General features: G+C 40.7%; 2 protein-coding genes across 5 annotated transcripts in view; one reads left to right on the top strand and one right to left on the bottom strand.

Moving 5' to 3' along the window:
• Positions 1–39: 39 nt before the first annotated feature.
• RBM45 (RNA binding motif protein 45) lies at positions 40–14,602 on the bottom strand. Of its 4 annotated transcripts, none has more exons than XM_069781556.1 (10): positions 13,978–14,601; positions 12,242–12,364; positions 11,986–12,112; positions 10,329–10,439; positions 9,803–9,982; positions 8,722–8,851; positions 7,361–7,457; positions 6,811–6,977; positions 5,225–5,422; positions 40–1,018 (listed from the first exon to the last, which is right to left on the bottom strand). In XM_069781556.1, exons 1-9 carry the CDS (start codon positions 14,353–14,355, stop codon positions 5,230–5,232), a joined length of 1,506 nt encoding a protein of 501 aa, XP_069637657.1. In that variant the 5' UTR covers positions 14,356–14,601; the 3' UTR covers positions 40–1,018; positions 5,225–5,229. The 4 variants fall into 4 exon arrangements, with proteins under 4 accessions (XP_069637657.1, XP_069637658.1, XP_069637659.1 ...); XM_069781557.1 differs by lacking the exon at positions 40–1,018 and adding an exon at positions 1,046–4,195; XM_069781558.1 differs by lacking the exon at positions 40–1,018 and having other exon boundaries at positions 4,864–5,422; positions 6,811–6,974; positions 13,978–14,602.
• A 4,381-nt stretch (positions 14,603–18,983) lies between these two features.
• Positions 18,984–20,285, top strand: part of PDE11A (phosphodiesterase 11A) — a 151,850-nt gene continuing 150,548 nt past the window's right edge. Inside the window, exon 1 of the mRNA XM_069781540.1 lies at positions 18,984–19,198. Coding sequence (XP_069637641.1) covers positions 19,040–19,198 — 159 coding nt within the window. The 5' untranslated portion in view covers positions 18,984–19,039. The remainder of the gene's footprint in view (positions 19,199–20,285) is intronic.

The following is a 20,285-nucleotide window of genomic DNA, read 5'->3' as shown; positions in this document are numbered from 1 at the left end:
TGCTTGTCCTCTAGTATGCATACAACTAGAATTTATCAATTTTATCTGTATAAATTATTTTAATAACCAGGATATTTTAAATTCAACAAGTAGTATTCAGGAATACACAGAAAAGTATTTGGCGTTTGAAAGTTATCTGTGCAAATATTTATTAGAACTATCTCCATTTACTCTTCATCAGTGCTGAAATCCTCTTCATCCTGCTGAAATGCTGAATTGTCCAATTCTTACTTAAACAACATATACATTGAAAGCTTCTTAAAAAAAAAAAAAATCAAAAACCAAAAGACAAAAAAGCAACCCAGCCCCTCAAAACAAAAACCACCCCTAGACTCCATACTTTCCCCATAGTTATAACCAAAAGACCTCAGGATAAGAAAGGATAAACGGAAGCAGCTCTGGTAGTCTGACCCACAGTCAAGTGTCCTTTTCACTAAAGAGCATACAAAGCATAATGAATACTTTTGGCCCAAATCAACAAAATAGTTCAGAATGTACTTGAATCATTTTCTTGATTACAGTTATTTTCTTAAACCTAGCTTAATACTGTCAGGTTCGCTAGCAGTTTTTGAAACAGTTACTTCATTTTCCTTGAACTTACTGCTGTACTTCAGTTTTCAGTGCAATTTGGATCATAAGAAATGTCCTCTGTTTTAACAGCTATAATCTGAATCATTATCAATTAACCAGTCAAGCCACAAAATGCGGACTCCTTTATTTCCCCCATCATTGTAATTTCCATCTTAGAGGAGGATTTCAGTTAAACACGAGAGAGATTTCTGTAATACAAGATTATAGACTACTACAAGAACAACCACCAGTTTACAATTTTTAGTGCCTAGATAATTTTCAAAACTGCATGTCCGCATCTTCAAAACCAGAAAGTACCATAGAGAGAGAGAAGATCAACTAAGTAACAACAAAAAAAAAAAAAGCTGTCACTGTCCACAGGAACCATGTCTAGTCACGTTTTCAGTCAGTCAGTCAGCTAGCTGAGGGTCATGTCATTATTTAGTTTCTGTAGAAAAAACACAAGTACAAAAATAGTATCAAAAAGCAACATACCTATTTTTATTTTAAAATATATATTATAAAACATAATTGTTACATCAGCATATAAATAAGGCTTTTGATATATTTAGAAGAATAAAATTAAAGTTTTATATATGCTTCTCTAGCTTTTAAAGAAATACCTCTCTTTGATACAATTACTTTTTTTAAAACATTTTTGCACAGAAATAAATCATTATAAATATACTTGTTAAACTTCAGGATTTTAATAAAGTTTTAACTAAAAAAAAAAGAATGCAAATCAAATCAGTGATGCAGAAGTTTTTCAGGACAAGGATAATAAAAGACAACAATAACCAAGTATATCATGACAGAATAAATGTTTTTCAACTTAGTAAGTACCTAAATAATTATTTTAAACCACCACCATTTTCAGAAGGGGAAAAATGCAATGAATCCATTTGCTGTGGGTTAAAGCCAATCAGCAATGATTATCAAGAGCCACAGAATCCAGCCCTAGATATCTGTGTTTTGCATTTCTAATACAGTGCTAGTTAGAAGCTCTGCTTTCTAAGGACTACTAGAAAGCTTCATGAAAGAGTTTGGGGTGGGTTTGGGTTTTTTTTGTTTGTTTGTTTTTGAGGGAGGGTTTTTTGCAGGGGGGGAGGAGTATTAAAATAGAACTACTAGGTTGCAATGAAGAGATTAATTGGAATTCCACAATAAATTCTTCTGAAAGATACCAAATTCTTTCCTTCCTCTTCTATTTTTGAGTAATATAATTTACACAACAGGCATCGGACAACTGCAGTGAGATTCTCACGAAATACTCAAAGCAATGCAAAAACCTGAGCAGAGAGCACAAGCTGGTCAACACCAAGAACATTAAAGATAGCTTCTGCTTTTAGAAACTGCCTAAAGTAGACACTAGTTCTCTTCTCAAGCCTACACCCACTCAAAGCAAGATAGTTTAAAGTGACTATTTCAACCATTAGTACTTACTTAGCATAAAGGGGAGAACCTCACCCCCTCAAAAAAACCAACCTTACGTTAGAACTTAAAGTAGTTAAGAGAACCTTATTGGTCTGTATTTCCATCACTTCTCTGCTACTTTTAACAACTCATATAAAACAACTGAATTTTCATTGACTTGTAGGAGAGCCAGAGCCTGCAAAATTCATTGGATGGATTAGTTTAGAATATTAATACACATGTATTCAAATTCCCTTGATAAACAAAGGTTGTTGTAAGGTAATAGACTGTTCTTATGATCAGAAGTTTACATTGCAAGAGCATTATCAGTAGCATACCATTACCATAAAACATTTTTTAAAAAACAATTTTGTAAATTATATTTAAAAAAAAAAGATGATTTACAGAAGAAAAATATTATTGGGAAAAAACTTCCAAAAGTCAGATAAAAGCTGTGTTGGAATAATAAATATTTTATTTAAGTTGAATTAGTCAATTGAATTAAATTTATTTTCATATAGATTCTATTGAATTCACAGATCTTATGACAGATTTTAAATCAGAGAACCTTGCATAGAAAGGACAATTGCAGAAATCCAGTCACCTTGTTAGAGATAAAAAGCAAGCAATACAATAGGACTTTAGAATAGATTTTTTTTTAAGACTTCCTTAAGTGAAAACTCTCAGAAATTTTAGCTAAGATTATTTCCTCCAGCCAAAATTCAGAAAGAACAAAAGTTAATATTCTGACATCTTAAAAATAAATTACTATTTCAGTAGTAGAGAGAATTCCATCCTCTTTCACATGCACAATTTAAAGCTTTAATTGAAAGCAAAATATAAGCCTCTGAACTACTGCAAAACTTGTCAGTCAGTCCAATGCACAGTCCCCAGTGGTAAGCTTGATTTAAATCGGCAAGGCCTTTTAAAAAGGAGCACAGATGGAATCTTTATTTTTATGTACCATTTCATTTGAATTTGAGAAACTGGCTAAAGGACAAAAAGAGAGCAAATAATTTTGTCTGTCTGTCCTATGAAGAGATAGATGCTAAGACAACACAACCTGCTAAAATACTCGGAATCAGGAACCTGATGTACAGGATGTAACAAGATTTAACACAGTAAATTTAGAAAGCTCTTCTACCTGTGTTACTGCACAGACACAGCAGATGAAAGGCTAATCAGAGGGGAAATACTCAGTAGTCATTTGCACCAGAATTACAAGTAATCTGCCCAAGACAGATTTACGGTGTCCATCTAAACTAAAACTAGTACTCTTTATTATTTGAAAATTTACAGAAATGCAATAACCTTGGAAAGGACAAAGAGCTCTACTGTAATTTTGCATGTGTAAAAAGATTATTCTTCAAACATGACCTTATTTCTCCAGTTTTCTAATCAGGTAAAATGGTACAACAGCAAAAGTATATGTTTTACCCTCACCTTATAAGGGAATTCAGGTTTCTAAATAGTCAATAATAGGTATATATTAGAATTTTCAACCATAATTTGAAATATAAAGTAAGTTTTAGCCTTTTGAAAATCCGATTTGGTGACCAACTGCACCTTTTGTCAGCTGGAGACCTTAAACAATCTTCTAAAAAAAAAAAATCACTGTGGAAAAATATGTGTGTGTGTGTAGGTATGCACACGTGTGTGAATAAAAAAAATAAAAATCCGCTTCAGACTGACAATCAGAAGAGAACCTCACAGTCTACTCACTCTTATCTTTCTTAAAAACAAAGAAAGAAAAAGTAAGGATAAATCATGTTTCTAATTTTGTATGCATACCATACCTACACTTTTCTAGTAAAAGTAGTCAAGGAAGACCTGGTATTACATTTACACTTTACATCATAGTTTTTCCTGTAGCGACCAAGAGGCTGGCCTTTTATTATTGGAAGTCACATTAAAAACAAACAAAACCTTTGTACAAAGATAAGAGCATGGGTACAAGTTACTTAAAATTGCATTCACCAGAGCTGCTGATTAAAAAAAGTTTCAAATGAGTTTTAGCTTCAATTCAACACAGAGAAAGAACGGTAGAAATCCATTTTTTTAAAAAGCAAGTTGTGTATAAAGACTAAGGCCATCTTTAGTAACTGCTGCTTCTCAAAAGAACAACATGAAAGTCCTTATGAAAAAAGGAAGAAAAAAACACTGTGAGCAAAGTCTTTTTTGGTCTTTGCAACTTCTGGGTCACGAAGAGTATCTACAGAAAGAAAGGTACAAGGAGTGAAGCTTAGAAGTAAAATATTGATGTGAAGAGTCAGGATTTCATGTGATGTTTTCTGAATGAGTTAAAGCAAAACTGCATGTCCCCTATAAAGATAATATGGCTACTGAAATTATTTGGAAGCTACAGTAATATTTGGGAGTTATTTTGTAGAAAACAGGGCTTAGCCTTTCCTCCCCCAACTATATTTCTCTTTTGGTAATAGTCCTAATGTTAAGAAAAAATACAAATAAAAAAAAATTATATAAATTTGAATCAATGTTTTAAAATAACTAGTAAATTTTGGTCCCTGAAGTCTATAAAACCTCTCTAGAAGCTCAGCCAGCATTCATAGGCCATAAGCATCAACTAATAAATCCTCAAACGAATTATCCTAAACATACACTTCAATCCCTCCACAACAGGCTCTACAATATTTTCTTCACTATCACACATTCCAGCTACTCGTGATTTCTGAGAATCCAGATGACACAAATATCCCAAACCTTTGGTTTCACCTGGCAACCTTCCCTGTCCTTTCCATGTCCTCTTTTTATTTACCCCTTCCCTTCTCTGCCCTTCAAGGGCTGAACTCTGCATCTTTATCCAATACCATTGTGAGGACATGTGTTTTTAATGAAAGAAAAGACACACACAAGCTGATCTCAGTTCCATTGTTTATTTTTGCATACTCTTTTCAATGTTAACTGATAGTCTTATGTACATAAAGTGAATTTCTGTGAACATCCAGATTGATGTTAATCAGCTGGTTCATATTTGTTCAAAAATTATAAAAATAGATTTTTACTAAAATAAAGTGTATGTGTGCATATATAAGCATACACACACCCATATATACATATATGTATACACACACATATATGACAAATTAAATTTCAAGTTGTTAGCTAAAAATAGATTTAAAGTTTATCATTACTTGTTCATATCTAACTTAAAAATATTTGCCTATCACTATTTCAATTAGTTGAACTTCAGTTTAAGTAACAGCTCAGACTGGGTACTCACCTTGCTCAGTAAGTTCTCTGACGTTTGTTGGACTCTTCTGTAGGCGAGTCTGCCAACCTTACTTTAAGCCTGACACCATTCACAATCTTGCCATGTAACGCAGTTATGGCATCACTGGCACTTGCTCTGTCTGCAAATTTTGCATAGCCAACATTTTTTCCAGCCACAAGGTAAACTTTTATCAAGTGTCCAAAACGACTGGGGGGGGGGAGGAAAAAAAAAGATAATTTACAGGTCTTGCTGCAACATAGACACCTATTATCCAATCTGAGGTATATATGATTTGGTAGCTGCAAAAACTATATTCTCACATGTATGCTATCATTTCTCGTGCTGCCCTCTTCCAAAACTCCCAATTTTCATATTCCCTTCTCTAGGATTCCAGGCAGGAAGAGAAATAAAACTGAAAGTTCAGAGACAATGTTTTCTATGGAATATTACAATAGAACCACAAGCACCAGTGATTTATCTTTTATTTAAAGTAATACGTAACGCTAATCAATACCATAGTCCCCAAACACTAAATGGCACTCAAAAAAACCCCAAACAAACCAAAAAGAACACACACACAAACCAGCAGATAATTTAGAGGCTAAACTTGCATCTCACTTAGATGAACTTGCTCGCTTGTGATTCATCTTTGAGTTCTCCCTGAAATGACTCAGAAAGCAAGCACTAAGGCTTTGTGGAAAAAAAAACAAAACAGATTTCCAAGTCCTCAGGAGATTCCTAGACAGCTCCTTAAAAAAATGTTTAAAAAAAAAAAGTCTCCTTGTTTCATACTGAAGTTACACAACTGTCAAGGCTAGGGTGCATAGCCTTTCTCTTCTCCAGCATCTGATTAAGAAAATCCAGTATATCAAATACAAGTGGAATTTAAAACTGTACAAGTGCATATTGTTTCTCTTCCTCTCCTGGTACTTTGAAAATATTTTGGCTTTCCAAAGATTTATTGCAAATGCCAGCTATCAGAAAAGGGAAATGTCATCTTCTTCAAGAGTATACTAAAAATAAATATAAAATACTGGAGAGCAGCTGAACTATAGATTTGTTTTAAAGATGGCAAAAACTGTCTCTCAAGTCTTTGCTCCTCATAGGGAGGTAGTGTGAAAGGACAGTTGAAATGGTGTCAAAAAGATGCAACCCACCAAAACGTCTCAGGATATACCAAGAAAAAAAACCTCCCTATACTTACTCCCCTAAAGTACTGTAGAAACGTATCAAAATACTTGAATTCCTTACAGAAATATGTACAACAAAATGCCAAATAAATTAGGCTGTAAGAATCAGTACTACATTTTTTGCTTAAAAAAATGTTACGAGACTAGACATTTTACTTCAGATTACATTAATCAATAACAAAGCTGCTGTACTGATGACATTGCATCTATGCTTCAAGGTGAATTCCATTACACACTTGTTTCAAAAAGCATCTGTTACCTATTGATCACTTATTGACCACTGTGCACTGTCTTTTCTGGAAAGAGGTTTCATTATGACAATCTTTTTTACTTTCAACATTTATTTTAAATATTTCGTCTTTTTTTTTTTTGTTAGAGAACACTTATTTGTAAATGGAGTCTTACCAGAACACATCCTCCAATACATTTACAGGTAAAGGATGGGGATGGAAAAGTATGAAAAGCCTTTCCTTCACAGAAGTGTCAGGTGGAACTTTTTTTTTGTGTGGTGGAAGTATGGCATCTGTTTGGGGCTGAAGTAACTGTGAGCCAGAAGTTCCTCCAAATGCCTGCTGAAACAGGGGAAAAAAATGCAAGTATAAATTAAGTGATGGGGGGGGGGGGGAAGTTATTTTACCTTATTTACAATTTTGTTCCCATCACAGGGCATAAACAGCCTCTACCAGTTCTCTCCTTAATTTATTTGTTTACTTTGGTTATTTCATTAAATTGGATGGTAAATCCAAGTTGGTTATTTCATTAAATTGGACAGTAAATCCAAGTAAGGTCAGACACCTTTACAGGGAATAAAAACGTACAAACCAACAAGAGACACATCTTAAAAATGTAGCATCTAACACAGTTACAAAAGAAAGTAAGCAGTGTTCTTTCTTGACTTATCTGAAGTTTCTTACAATTCTGAAGAATATTAACAGTATCCATTATATTAACTTACAGGAGGTGTCCTATACTGCTGAACAATGGCATTGTTATTCCGCAACACTGATGACACATGTGCTGTTACCAGCTGTGTTGCCATTTTTCTGATGAGGCTGCAACCAGAAGTGATAATAAACTATTTTAAAAAAACAGCTAAGTTACAGTAATCTTTAATTCAGCAAGAGAAAATAAGTTTTAATGCACATCTAAAAGTATCTCTGGAAATCTGTAAACTCGTATAGATAATGAAAATCAAGTCAGGCTTTCATGACACTCTAGGCATGATCTGAAAGCATGCATGCTAGCTGCAACTCACTGAAAACATATATTTCGACATATAGAGATACAAGACTCTTCTTCGCTTTTTTTAATACTCAGGGCTGAGGGAGGGAAATTAACTCTACAGAGACCCCTACATTTTGTGAAAAGTGCCTAAAAGGCAGAAGGGACAGCAAAATTTCACCTGTTTCAATAAAGAGCACAGAGATTCAATTCAGAAGTCAGAATATTATCACAGAAAGTTTACTTCCAGTTCCCATTTCCCAGTAATTTTTCTTTGTTCTGCTGCAGAATAAGAAAAAGCAATTGCACTTTTTGCATAGATTCACAACCCGTGTTGTAGGGCCATGAAATAGTAGGAATTATTGAAGAATGAAGGAAATCGTTTGCAAGAAGGATGGTTGCAATGAATATTTTTTTTTTAGTTTAGATCAGACATGCACTTCTGAAGTGAATCTCCCCATTGTCACTCCTTACCATCCTCATTCATATCCCAGAATAGGTTTGAGATGAACTAGATTCCTTTAGGATGAAACTAAGCCAAAATATTCACTGCAGGAGCATACTTAAGTCATTCCAACTTGTAATGGGCATTCAAATCACAGAACAGATTAGAAATGGTTAAAGTAAAACCTGACAATCCCCATACAGTGGGGATATCAGATCCTCAGCACCCAACAGTTTTACTCTACATATGTGCTTCACGAGGCTACTATTTACAGTACTGCAAACATAACCAAGAGATCAAGTAGATAAATCTGGTTTTAATACAAATACCTCATCAAAAACACATTCCAGCCTTGTTACATATGACAGAGACTGTTACAAAGATTCTTGCCAAATCCAAGATTTTGCAGTGTATCTTAAGAATATATATTTTAATCTTTTCTTTATCAAACACTACTAAGTTTCAAAAGGCTTATTCTAAACCATTAAAAAACCAAACAAACTAAATTTCAGAAAATACTGTATACAGGTATGAATGAAACAAGATCACAGTGACATTGCTGTTACTTCTAATGTTTAAAATTTATTTATTTTAAATTTTGCTCCCAAAACACAACTTACAACTTCCTATCTCTATGTATTGGTACTTACTCTGAGCTATCACTCCCATCTTCTAGGAAAATGACAGTTAATCGATTTCCAGGAGGATACTCAAAACCGTGTAATTTATACTTGGCATATATAGCTGACGCAGCAGTACTGTACTGAATCACAGCGTACCCTGCAAACACAGTGCACACAGTTTCAGTGTGATACAGGTAAATCCTAAGAATAAACTACACTTATAAAAGCAATATGATTAAACTGCACATTAGTCATGGATGACACAAAATTCTTGAGTCTTTTTACCACACATTACATTACTTAATAGCAACATCTGTAGTAGTTGTGAAGAAAACTTCAGCAGAATTAGCTAGTGACAGATCAGCTATATTTATGCTCACTTGAAAAGCTGGTAATAAAGCAACACAAGTGAAAACATGTCTTCTTCCCTAACCCTGAATTAGAAACAAAAACATAAACAGTTTCATTTTAAAATTCAATTATCCCATCAACAGTGAATCTCAAGTACTGTAAAGTTACATTTTAACTCTCTGAATCATTTCCCTTCCAAGCTTCTTGGAGAAGAGACCTCTTCCACATTTTTCTCAGCAACAGCAAAACAACAAAACTGAAACCAAAACAATCTTCCAAATACAAAACATTATTTGTTTTGGAATCATTTAATCCAGTTTACTCATGTCAGCTTCTACACAGAGACACACAAATAGAACACCCATTTCAAGATGAAAACTCAAAAGATCTGTTTAGAGAACATTTAAACTACACGTCTAGTAATTTTTGAAACTTTTTCTCCATTTATTCTGCCCAAAACTATTAACTTAATTCGAACAAAAAACACTTCTCATGGTTTTGATTCTGTCCTTCTTGAGATTCTATTACCTGAAAATAAAGGTATTTAAGGCTATGTGTAAACAGGGGTTCAAACAAAACTGAATTTGGGGGTTTATGCATCAATGACAGCAGCAACCACCGATCCATAAAACATTAATTCTTTCCAACAAGTGTACTGTATTTTGCAATGCAAATGAATTGTAGTACAATTAAAAGGCATTCCCTTCATAGAAAGAAAGAAAAAAAAAAAAAAAGCTCTTTTTGTACTTTTACTTACCACTATTGGTATGAGGATCTCGCTGAACATCACAATACTCCAGTCCTGGAACTAGATCAAAGAGGGCAAACAGCTGCTCTTGGATAAAGGGAAGCCGTGATACCACCGACAGACGTTTGGAGACTGACTCTTGAATTCTGGTCTCATTTTTTTCAAAACTACAAAACTCCGGCTGCCCACCTCAAGAATCAACATAAAATAAATAATTCAAGTCATCACACTAGCATACCTTCATCTCATTTATATTTTTCATTCAACTTTTAAAAGCAATCTAAGTCAATTATATACTAGATGTAACGTGTTTATTTCACCAATGCAGGTCATGAAATAACCGGCCAACTAGAGCAAAGCAAGCCATAAAAATACAGAAATTAAATGCCTGGCTCATTTCTAACTCCAACATTCAATCTACTACTTAAGTGTTGACCTAAGCCTCCATTAGCTTCCCTTCTTCCAAACTGCATTCTTACTTTGTGACCATACTCAAGACTACAAATCATTCTTAGTATAAAAAGCTGTGACTTACAAAATGGAAGTGTATTTCCTCTTGGTTCTTGCCTCGTGTTATTACTATAATAATCATGTTCAAAAGACTCAGATGACTTATTTTTAGGTTCAGCCAAAATAGCCCTGTAGCCTGAAAGAAACAACCACACATATAGCAACACCTCAACACATCTGAATTATCTGACTGGATCCACTTTCTCCAAGTATCATATTTAGAAACATGTTATTCAGAAAACCCAGAAAGTGTTGGCCTTAGGAAAATAACTAATCTACAGCTCTTGAAGCCTGCCATAATAACTGCATGAAAGTTAACAACTTCCACATAGAACTACTCCTAGTCATGAGTTAAGCACAACAGAGCCTACTTGCTGTGAGAGTGACTGAGCACTGACACAGGTTGCCCAGAGAGGCTGTGGAGTCTCCACCCTTGGAGATATTCAAAACCCCTCTGGACATGGTCCTGGACAACCACAGTGCCCAGGTGACCCTGCCTGAGCAGAGGGGCTGGGCAAGACGACCTCCAGAGGTCCATTCCAACTTCGACCATTCTGCGATATTTGGCAGGATTCACAGACGCTCCAGAGGCAATTGCCTGAACCTCCACGCTATAACAGCAGTTTATGCGTATTTCGCACTGATCTAGGTTTTGCTTTTATGAAAGAAGTAGGTATTACTCTCAGGCTATCCAACTAATTTCATTTTAACCTCACCACAAAAAGGCAATAAATTTTAACTGCTAAGTAATCTCAGCCTCACATTCCTACGCAAGAATAGTCACAAATACAATTTTTGTAGAATCACTTATGATAGATATGATGCAGAACCACCACATACATTACTGGAGGGAAAAAAAGCAACCAACAACACAAAAGAACAAAAAAAAAAAACCAAAACACAACCACACCCACACACCAAGTTGTTTCATATTTGTGTTTAAGCAAACATTGAACAGGAGGTTAGACTAGAAGGCTGCTGTTAGGTTTCCCCAAAAGCCTTTCTTCTGCTGGATGAGCAAGCCCAGTTCCTTCCATCTCTCCTCACAAGTCATGTGCTTCAGCCCCTGACCACCTTGGTGCCCTTCCACTAGACTCGCTCAAATTCATTAACGCCTTTTTGGTACTAGAGCATAAATGACAAATAGTTGGTCTTGGTCATAAAGCATACAAAGTCTTTCATTCTGTAACAGATTAATCATGACATTAAATGAAAACAAACAAACAAAACACGAAACTTCAGTTAGGATGAATTTGTTCTTAAATAAATGTAATCACAACAGAATCCCTATGGATTATCAAATATATTTTTATATATAAATTCATTTTATATCAAATACATTTGATGAAAAATGCATATTCCCAGGGATACACAGGCAAATCTCATTTTAATGTATGAACCCTACATTACAGGCCAATAATAATGCATGAACAAAAACTCCATATCCATTTCCAAACTCTTTTCACTGATCTTACATGCAGTTTGGTCCTGCAAAAATGTAATCAGGTGACTGTTCTCAATGAATGTTAATAATAATATTTTTTATTTGCAATAGAACTTTGTCTCAAGATGTGTTTACATTATAAATAATTTGCCTGCAAACAAAACTAAAAATTAAAGGTACATTAATGATGATATACGCTTATTGTGAAAAACTTGAAATAATTCAGTCAGATTCTTACTTCGATCACACTCTTCAATTGCTCGGGCAGCTTGCGATGGTTTTAAATACCTCACATAGCCCAAACCTTTACTTTCTCCAGTAGTCTTGTTTTTAATAATGCTGCAATATTCAATGTCTCCATACATCTAGAACAATTAAAAAGCATATTAATTTACAATATTTGAAAATGCATTAAAGTTCCATGCGTTACGCCCTTCTGATAAATTAAGACAAAGGCAATTTAAAATAACAATTAACAGTTAGTGAATCAGTACCTTAAACTTCTCTCGCAGATCTTCCTCTGTATAGGACTTCGGTATCATAACAAAGATTCGTGTGAGCTCCTCATCTTCAACATCTCGGTGGCTTCCAGAAGCTCTTGACTGTGCAATAAATACCTAGTGAAATAATTACATAGACATTAATTACTGGAGAACATGTCTTAACCACATATCAACAAGCAAGAAAAATAGTTTAACAAGTCTTTGTATTTATCTTTCACATAAGCTAGCTTTCCTAATATGGAAAAACAGAACATATCTGATCATAGATGCATCTGTGACAAAAGACCTGCAAATACAATACACCCCAAATGGTTTCCCAAACAGGACAGAAGCCAGCAGAAGTTCTCACTGGGGATAATGAAGAATGGACAGGAATATCGAAGCCTGATTCAGCAGCACTGCCTATGTCATAGGTGGCATATGAGTTAGCAAAAAAATGCAGTACTGCAACAGTCTTAGTATAGCAGCAGTAACAAAAAATAAGCAAGCAAGCAAACAAAAAAGCATAGCAGCTTATTAAAACCTTGCTACTGCAGTTCACTGTTCAGCAGGGCCAGAGTCTGCAGGTCTAATGCTCTATGAAGGATTGCAACTTCTCACATCTGTAACTGTTAAAATCCTTTTTAATTATTGAAATTAATTTCATCTGAGAAGTGCATACCAGAAGACAACCAGGCAAAAAAACCGACAGAAAACAAACAAAAAAGCCCAAAACAACCAAATAAGAAAAATACAAACAACCTTCAAAGTAAGCCTCTTATGCAACAGCAGCAACTGATTTCACAGAGCTCTTAAATTATTTTCCTAATAGTCATGCAGGAGAGTAAGCAATACAACTCTGATCTTTTGCCTTCTAATGGCAAGTTCTTCAGAAAAGATTTTACTGACTCAGCTGCATTTTCAAATGAAACACGTGGAATCTTCTTTCACTGTTCAAAGTCATTCATATCATTCTTAGTACTTGGGGAACATGAAGACAATTCAAGAGGCTGAAAGCTGCCAGCCAGTTCCATAGATAAAAAACCCACATAGTTGTTTTGAAAAAACTGTATGCAAGCTACAAAACCAATATAAAACATACTTGCAAAGACAGTTCTACTTATTCACGTCGATCTTCCTTACAACACTTAAAACACACTGGTTTAGACTATTTCACAGAGACCCCCTCAACGTTAAAAACCCAAACAGGCGAACACCACCCCCCCCTAGTTTCCAGGCACTGCGTTTTCCCCAGGCCTGCTGCAGCTCACACCACGCGTGGGCACTTCGGGCACGGGTGGGACCCACTGCAGCTCCCCCTGAAGAGCACGGCCGAGCCTGCAAGCCCCGCCGCCGAAACCGCCCCGGGCCTGACCCAGAGGGGTGACAACATCAGCACCGGCACTACCTGCGGGGAGAAGGCCGCGAGGAGCGGGTCCGACGCTCTCCCTGGCGGCTCGCTGCCCGCCGCCCGGCGAGGCGGCCAGCTCGCCGGGGGTCCTCCAGGGCTGCGCCCGGCGGGCCTGCGCCACCGGCCGCCCCCGCCGAGGGGCTGGCTCCCCGTTGCCCCCGCGTAGGCCAACGCTACCCTCCCAAGCGGCAAGCTCGGGGCGCAGCGGCCGAGGCCTGCCGCTCTCCGCGGCCGCCGTGCCGGGAAGGCGGCCGGGGACAACCCCGCCGGGCCCCGCTCGCTCGCCCCCGGCCCCGCTCCCCGGCAGGAAGCGGGCAGCGCGGCCCGGCGGCGGTACCTTGATGGGCTTGGTGTCGGGGACCAGGCTGCGGCCGTGCATCTCCTCCATGGCCCGGCAGGCCTGCGAGCTGCGGGCGAACTTGATGAAGGCGATGCCGCGGGACTCGTTGGTGCGCTTGTCCCGCAGGAGCCAGATGTTCTGGATGTCCCCGAAGGGGGCGAAGCGCTCCCGGATCAGCGCCTCTCCCGTGTCCTTGCCCAGCACCACGAAGACCCGGCTGTTGGGCGGCTCGTCCAGGCACTCGGCCGAGAGGCGGAAGCCGCTGCCCTCCTCCATGGCGGGGCCGCCGGGCTCCCGGGCCGCCGGGGACCGCTGGCTTTTCTCGGGGGCCGGCGGGGACCGCCCGCAGCGCCCTTTCCGCCGCGGAGACAACATATCCTCCTCGCCCCCCTCCGCCACTGCCACTGCCGCCGCCGCCGCCTCCTCCTCCTCCCCCGCGCCGGCCGCACCCCTCCCGCCTCCCCGCGCCCAGTCAGGGCCGCGGCCTCGCCTGCGGCGGGCGGGGCTCCCCGGCCGCCCCACGCCTGGCTCCAGCGCCCGGGCTGCGGCCGAGGGGCAGCGCCGCTTCAGCCGGCCTGTGCGGCGTACGCCGCTCCCCGCGGAGAGGGGCCGTGCGGCAGGAGAGCCGCCGTGCGGCAGGAGACCCGCCTGGCCTGGCCTGGCCTGGCCTGGCCCGGCCGGAGCACCGGCGCGTCCACCCTGCGGGAGACGGGTACCTGCTCCCCGGGAGCGGCAGCGGGCGGGTGGGAAGGACTGAGCGGAAACGAATCGAGGGTTGGTTCCGAGGAGAAGCGCTCCCGGGCTCCCCCTCTCCCCTGAATCACAGAATCACAAACTGGTTGAGGTTGGCGGGGACCTCTGGAGGTCATCTGGTCCAACCCCCTGCCCAAGCAGGACCACCTAGAGCCAGTTGCCCAGGGCTGTGTCTAGACAGCTCTTGAATATCCCCAAGCGTGAAGACTTCACAACTCTCTGGACAACCTGTGCCAGTGCTCAGTCACTCGCCCAGTAAAAAAGTGTTTCCTGATGTTCAGATGGAACCTCCCGTGTTTCAGTTTGTGCACATTGCCTCTTGTCCTGTCACTGGGACCCACTGAGTAAAGTCTGGATCCATCTTCTTCATTCCATCCCTTCAGCTATTTATACACACTGATGAGATCCCCCTGAGCCTTCTCTACTGCGGGCTAAACAATCCCAGCTCTCTCAGCCTTTCCTCATAGGAGAGATGCTCCAGTCCCTTAGTCATCTTTGTGGCCCTTCACTGGACTCTCTCCAGTATCTCTGGGTGTCTCTCATACTGGGGAGCCCAGAGGCGGACACGGTACTCCAGGTGTGGCCTCACCAGTCCTGAGCAGAGGGGAAGGGTCATCTCCCTTGTCCTGCTGGTGACACTCCTGCTAATGTAGCCCAGCATACCGGTAGCCTTCTTTGCCACAAGGGCACATTGCTGGCTCATGTTCACCCTGGTGTCCACCATGGCGTCCAAGTCCTTTTCTGCAAAGCTGCTTTCAGCCGGTCACCCCCCAGCATGTACTGGTGCATGGGGTTGTTCCTCCCCAAGTGCAGGACTCTGCACTTCCCCTTGTTGAACTTCTTGATACTCCTGTCAGACCATCCTCCAGCTTGTCAGGTCCATATGGATGGCAGCATGACCCTCTGGTGTATCGACCATTCCTCCCAGTTTTGCACCCTGTGTCAATATTTCCCTAGCATACTCATTTCTGCTGCAATAATTTATTTATTTTTAAAGGGCCCCCTTCAACTAGAGACTCAATACACTACATGGTGACCCATCTCCTTTGAAACAGCACTAGTGCCATAAAGAGAGAGTTCCTCCATAGAATCATAAAATGGTTTGGGTTGGAAGGGACCTTAAAGATCATCAAGTTCCAAACCCCCTGCCATGGGCAGGGACACCTTCCACTAGAGCAGGTTGCTCAAAGCCCCATCCAACCTGGCCTTGAACACTTCCAGGAATGGGGCATCCACAGCCTCTCTGGGCAACCTGTTCCAGTGCCTCACCACCCTCACAGTAAAGAACTGCTCCCTTACATCTGATCTAAATCTACCCCCTTTCAGTTTAAAGCCATAACCCCTTGTCCTATCACTACATGCCCTTGGAAAAACTCCCTCCCCAGCTTTCCTGTAGGCCCCCTTTAGGTACTGGAAGGCTGCTGTAAGGTCTCCCTAGAGCCTTCTCTTCTCCAGACTGAACAACCCCAACTCTCTCAGCCTGTCTTAGGAGAGGTGCTCCAGCCCTCTGACCATCTTTGTGGCTTTCCTCTGGACTTGCTCCAACAGGTCCATGTCCTTCTTATGTTGGGGTCCCCAGAGCTGAACGCAGTACTCCAGGTGGGGTCTTACGAGAGCAGAGGGGGAGAATCACCTCCCTCAACCTGCTGGTCACTCTTCTTTTGATGCAGCCCAGGATATGATTGGCTTTCTGGGCTGCAAGTGCACATTGCTGGGTCATGTTGAGCTTCTCGTCAACCAACACCCCCAAGTCCTTCTCCTCAGGGCTGCTCTCAATCCACTTATTGCCCAGCCTGTATTTGTGCTTGGGATTGCCCTGACCCATGAAGAAACTATTCTCGAGGCCTTTGCTGACATAGGCAACAATGGCGCTTAATGTGCATCTTGTGAACTCTCAGGATACAGAGGCCCATGGAACTCAATGTATTCCATGAGAAACAAGCACAAAAAATATCCAGGAAAAATAACTATCTGTAGGAAAATAAGCACACAGCTAATAAAATGTGAAGAATGCAATGTTGTTATAAAGTTCATCACATCTTTAATAGTTGGACTCAAAAATAAAGAATTCCTCAGCTGAATACCAGAGCTGTCAGTGCCCTAGGGTTGTAGTGGCCGTGACCACTGCACATCGAGGGGGCAGTGATCCACAGGACAGTTAACTCGGTGAGGCGCAGGCTGGGGCTGTGCTGAGCTGTGCTGCGGGTACAGCCTGGCCTTCAGGCCGCGCCATGCCGCTTGCGTCCCTCTGCCATGGAATAAACTCAGCCAGCTCTTCATTACAGAGGAGCCTGCGGACTGCTCCCACTCACTACCGGCAATTACACCTCCTGCCCAGCCTTGCCTTTATCTAACAGTGCAGCAAGAACGTCTCATGAGACCATTTGTTTTGACTGCAGAAATGAAAGGAGTTGTTTCCTTGTAAGAAAATCTCATAAACACTTGAAAGACCGAAAGGGGAGAATCTCTGCTATGGAGGAGGTTTGCATGGCATGCTGTGTGTGGGCTGGTGGCCCGCTCAATGCTACAAGCACCTGGGCCTCCCACCATCTGAAGGGACGTGAAATCATCTATGCTATTTATCCTCTTCTGTTAGTATTGTAAATAAATAGCATTGTAGATGATACTTTACAGAGTCTAAGTGCCGTTCTTACTGGGATGATAACAGACCAACACCTCCTGGTGCAAAATGGGGTTAGATGAAGAAATCAGGGGATCGGGGTGTGCAATCTTTCTATTATTTTCCACACAAATTAAACATGCAGAAATCCCCCCTTCTTTTCACACACACAGATGTAGTTGTCAAGTTCGTTGTCAGCGAAGTTTCATGGAGGCAAGGTCTGGCGATCCGAAGATCTGGAGGAGTCAGTATTTTGAGCACTGCGCAGTCCTGGCAGCGGCCTTGGAAGCAGCATTTTTGTGGGGGTTAAAGGGTGTCCTGTTTTGGGAGTGTAATGTAGAAGATCGATGAGCATTTTTAGGAACATACTTTGGATATAGTGGTTGGGTTTGGTTCCATGTAAAGGAGTATGTTGGAAAATCTAGGAAGCTCTTTCTTTGCACAGCAATGGGAAGCCTTTAGAGAAAAGCACTGTTATGACTCAAAACATCAGAGGCAGTGTTTTAGGGCTGGAAGGCGACGTGCCTTCCAGCACCAAACTCTGTGCTCATTTTTCCCCAACTCCTGACACCATTTTTGCCTGGCACTGCAGAGTGAAGCCGTGACAGGGCCGCAACGCCACTCGGACAGAAAAGCAAGCGTTTCGGCGTGGGGAAGGTGCCTGCAGAGGGAGGGCGGCACTGCCTCAGGCGCCATGACAGCGTCGCGGCCTGCCGCCGGCCGCTGCGGCCGTTGGCACCGCGACACACGCCGCCTCCAGCTCCTCCCAGAGAGAAAGGCGCGAAGCTTAATCCCGCCCCGTGGACCTGCGACCCACCAATCAGGAGAGAGGGTGCTGAGTTAACCTCTCTGCGATTGGACTTCGCTTTGATGTCACCTGCTTTTGGACAGGCTGAGTGCAGAGCGGCGGCGGGTGGTTCGCTGGGCTTAGGAGAGGTGGCCGGTGCCCGGGGGTCGACGGGGAGCAGCGGGGCGGCCTCGCCTTTCGTGCCCTCCAAGGGCCAAAAGGAGCTCGACACCCCTTTGTTCCCCAGCGGACACGGGCCCGAGGGCAGCCTCGCAGGTACCTTCTCCCACTGTCCAGGCCACTGGAAATCCCTCTTATCATGAACGCGTCCTGACGGGCACTGGAGAAGGGAGTTTAATTCTACAGTTGTGGAGACATTCTAGGTAGCGCTGTCACCCACAGGGAAATCCTGAGGTGCTGCTGTGTTTGTTTTAGATCAGCCTTCTAGACAAAAGTATGTTGACCTTTACCCTTACCACTGAAGTAGCTCTAGAAGAGCAACTGAGGAACTTAAAAGCTTCCTTAACCTCTAAAGTTAAGAATAACAAATTCTGTACTTAGGCACCTCTCAGAGATGCAGCAAAAAAACCCATGGTGCTTTTTCCTAATTGTAAATTGGATAACTTAAAAAAAAAACTAATTCGTGACCATCAGCAACCAGATCATGTTAAGAAATCAGGCAGCTTAACAGAGTCTTACCCAAACTTACCTTTACAATTAAATCCGGGTCAAATTTTCATTAATTTAAGACACATTATTTTTTATTATCATGCAAGACAGAAATATTTTATAAAACTGTTGAAGGAGATTATAAATGTGGCCAACAACAGTGAGCTTCTCTGTAATATTGTTCAAATTTCCATTTTTTTAGATTTGTTTTACATAGACCAAAATGGGTGATGTTGAAAAAGGCAAGATCTTTATTCAGAAATGTTCTCAGTGCCACACAGTTGAAAAAGATGGAAAGCACAAGACAGGACCAAATCTTTGGGGTTTATTTGGCCTCAGATCAGGACAAGCTGCAGGATTTTCTTACTCAGATGCAAACAAGAACAAAAGTAAAACTAACACGTGACATGGATGAGGTGCAGTGTTAGAAGGGACATATATGAAAAGAAACTTTTTCTTTAGAGGTACAGTAGAAAGCCTTACTTACAAGGAGTTACTCTCACAGCTGTCTATTTTGCATTACTGCAGATGAATCTGAACTATAGTTTCAGAAACAAAAATCCTTGGTCCCTATATTAAAAGAAATTTTACCAATATTCAGCACACCAGGTCAGAAGGTATATAGCTTTCCCAGAACTCTGTAGTATCAATGGGCAGATTTTGTTTCCTAAGAGTGCTTTTAGATGTCGTTTGCTGGTCACTACCCTCTACTGGCATCGTGGTGTGCTGCACTTGTTTTGCTCATAACACTTGACTAAATACTGTCACCTACTAGTAAGCTATGACTTGTCTTGTGTTTTTCATACAGACAGTCTTGAAAAGCAGTGGAACATCTAAAAATGGAAAGTAATTCTGTGTGGGTTTCACTGTTTTTATTTATATTATTTGAATATAAATTATATTATTTGAATCAAGCTACTAATTACAATACAGTCCTGTTTTTTTCTGGTTACTAAGGTGCTTTAAAATTGGCTGACTTTTTTATTTTTCTGTGATTTCTAGGAAATGTTTTGTGATATGCACTTTACACTGGGACTCCCTTCATACAAAACATTGTCAGCATATATTAACTATTTTTTTTTCATTAAAAATTAGTGAACAAATCATACAGATGTTAGTACAAGTTTTTAAAAGAAAGCCAACAAAGTGATGCCTAAATCCACTTTAGACAGTGGGAAGAGTCAACTCTGGAGGACAGAAGAGAAACTTGAACATGTGGTTACAGGTATTTCAGTAGTCTTCAGCACAACAGGCTTCTGTTGTCAGAGAGAGCTTTTAGCAGGGTTGGAAGGAAACACTAACGGTTTTTCAACTTCAGTCAAGAGATTCCAGGAACTCTTGACAACCTCATTGACAACCCTTTTACTAATGCCCTTCAATGGAGCACAGCCTTGATAATTTCATGTCAATCTGTAGATGCTCATTTTCAACAACTGTATGAAATGAAAGTTGGATCTTCTGGATACTGGAATTATG

This window comes from Haliaeetus albicilla, chromosome 4 (genome assembly GCF_947461875.1).
Source record: "Haliaeetus albicilla chromosome 4, bHalAlb1.1, whole genome shotgun sequence".
NCBI lineage: Eukaryota > Metazoa > Chordata > Aves > Accipitriformes > Accipitridae > Haliaeetus > Haliaeetus albicilla.
Note: the sequence above shows the minus strand (reverse complement) of the source record. Positions and strands in the feature narration are given on the sequence as shown.

Excerpts from the sequence above, each read along its gene's own strand:
- RBM45 (XM_069781556.1), bottom strand. The coding sequence starts at position 14,355 with ATGTTGTCTCCGCGGCGGAAAGGGCGCTGCGGGCGGTCCCCGCCGGCC. Across the intron at positions 12,365-13,977 it reads CCGACACCAAGCCCATCAAG|GTATTTATTGCACAGTCAAG; the intron begins GTACCGCCGCCG and ends TTATTTCACTAG. Across the intron at positions 8,852-9,802 it reads AGATCCTCATACCAATAGTG|GGTACGCTGTGATTCAGTAC; the intron begins GTAAGTAAAAGT and ends CTGTGTTTGCAG.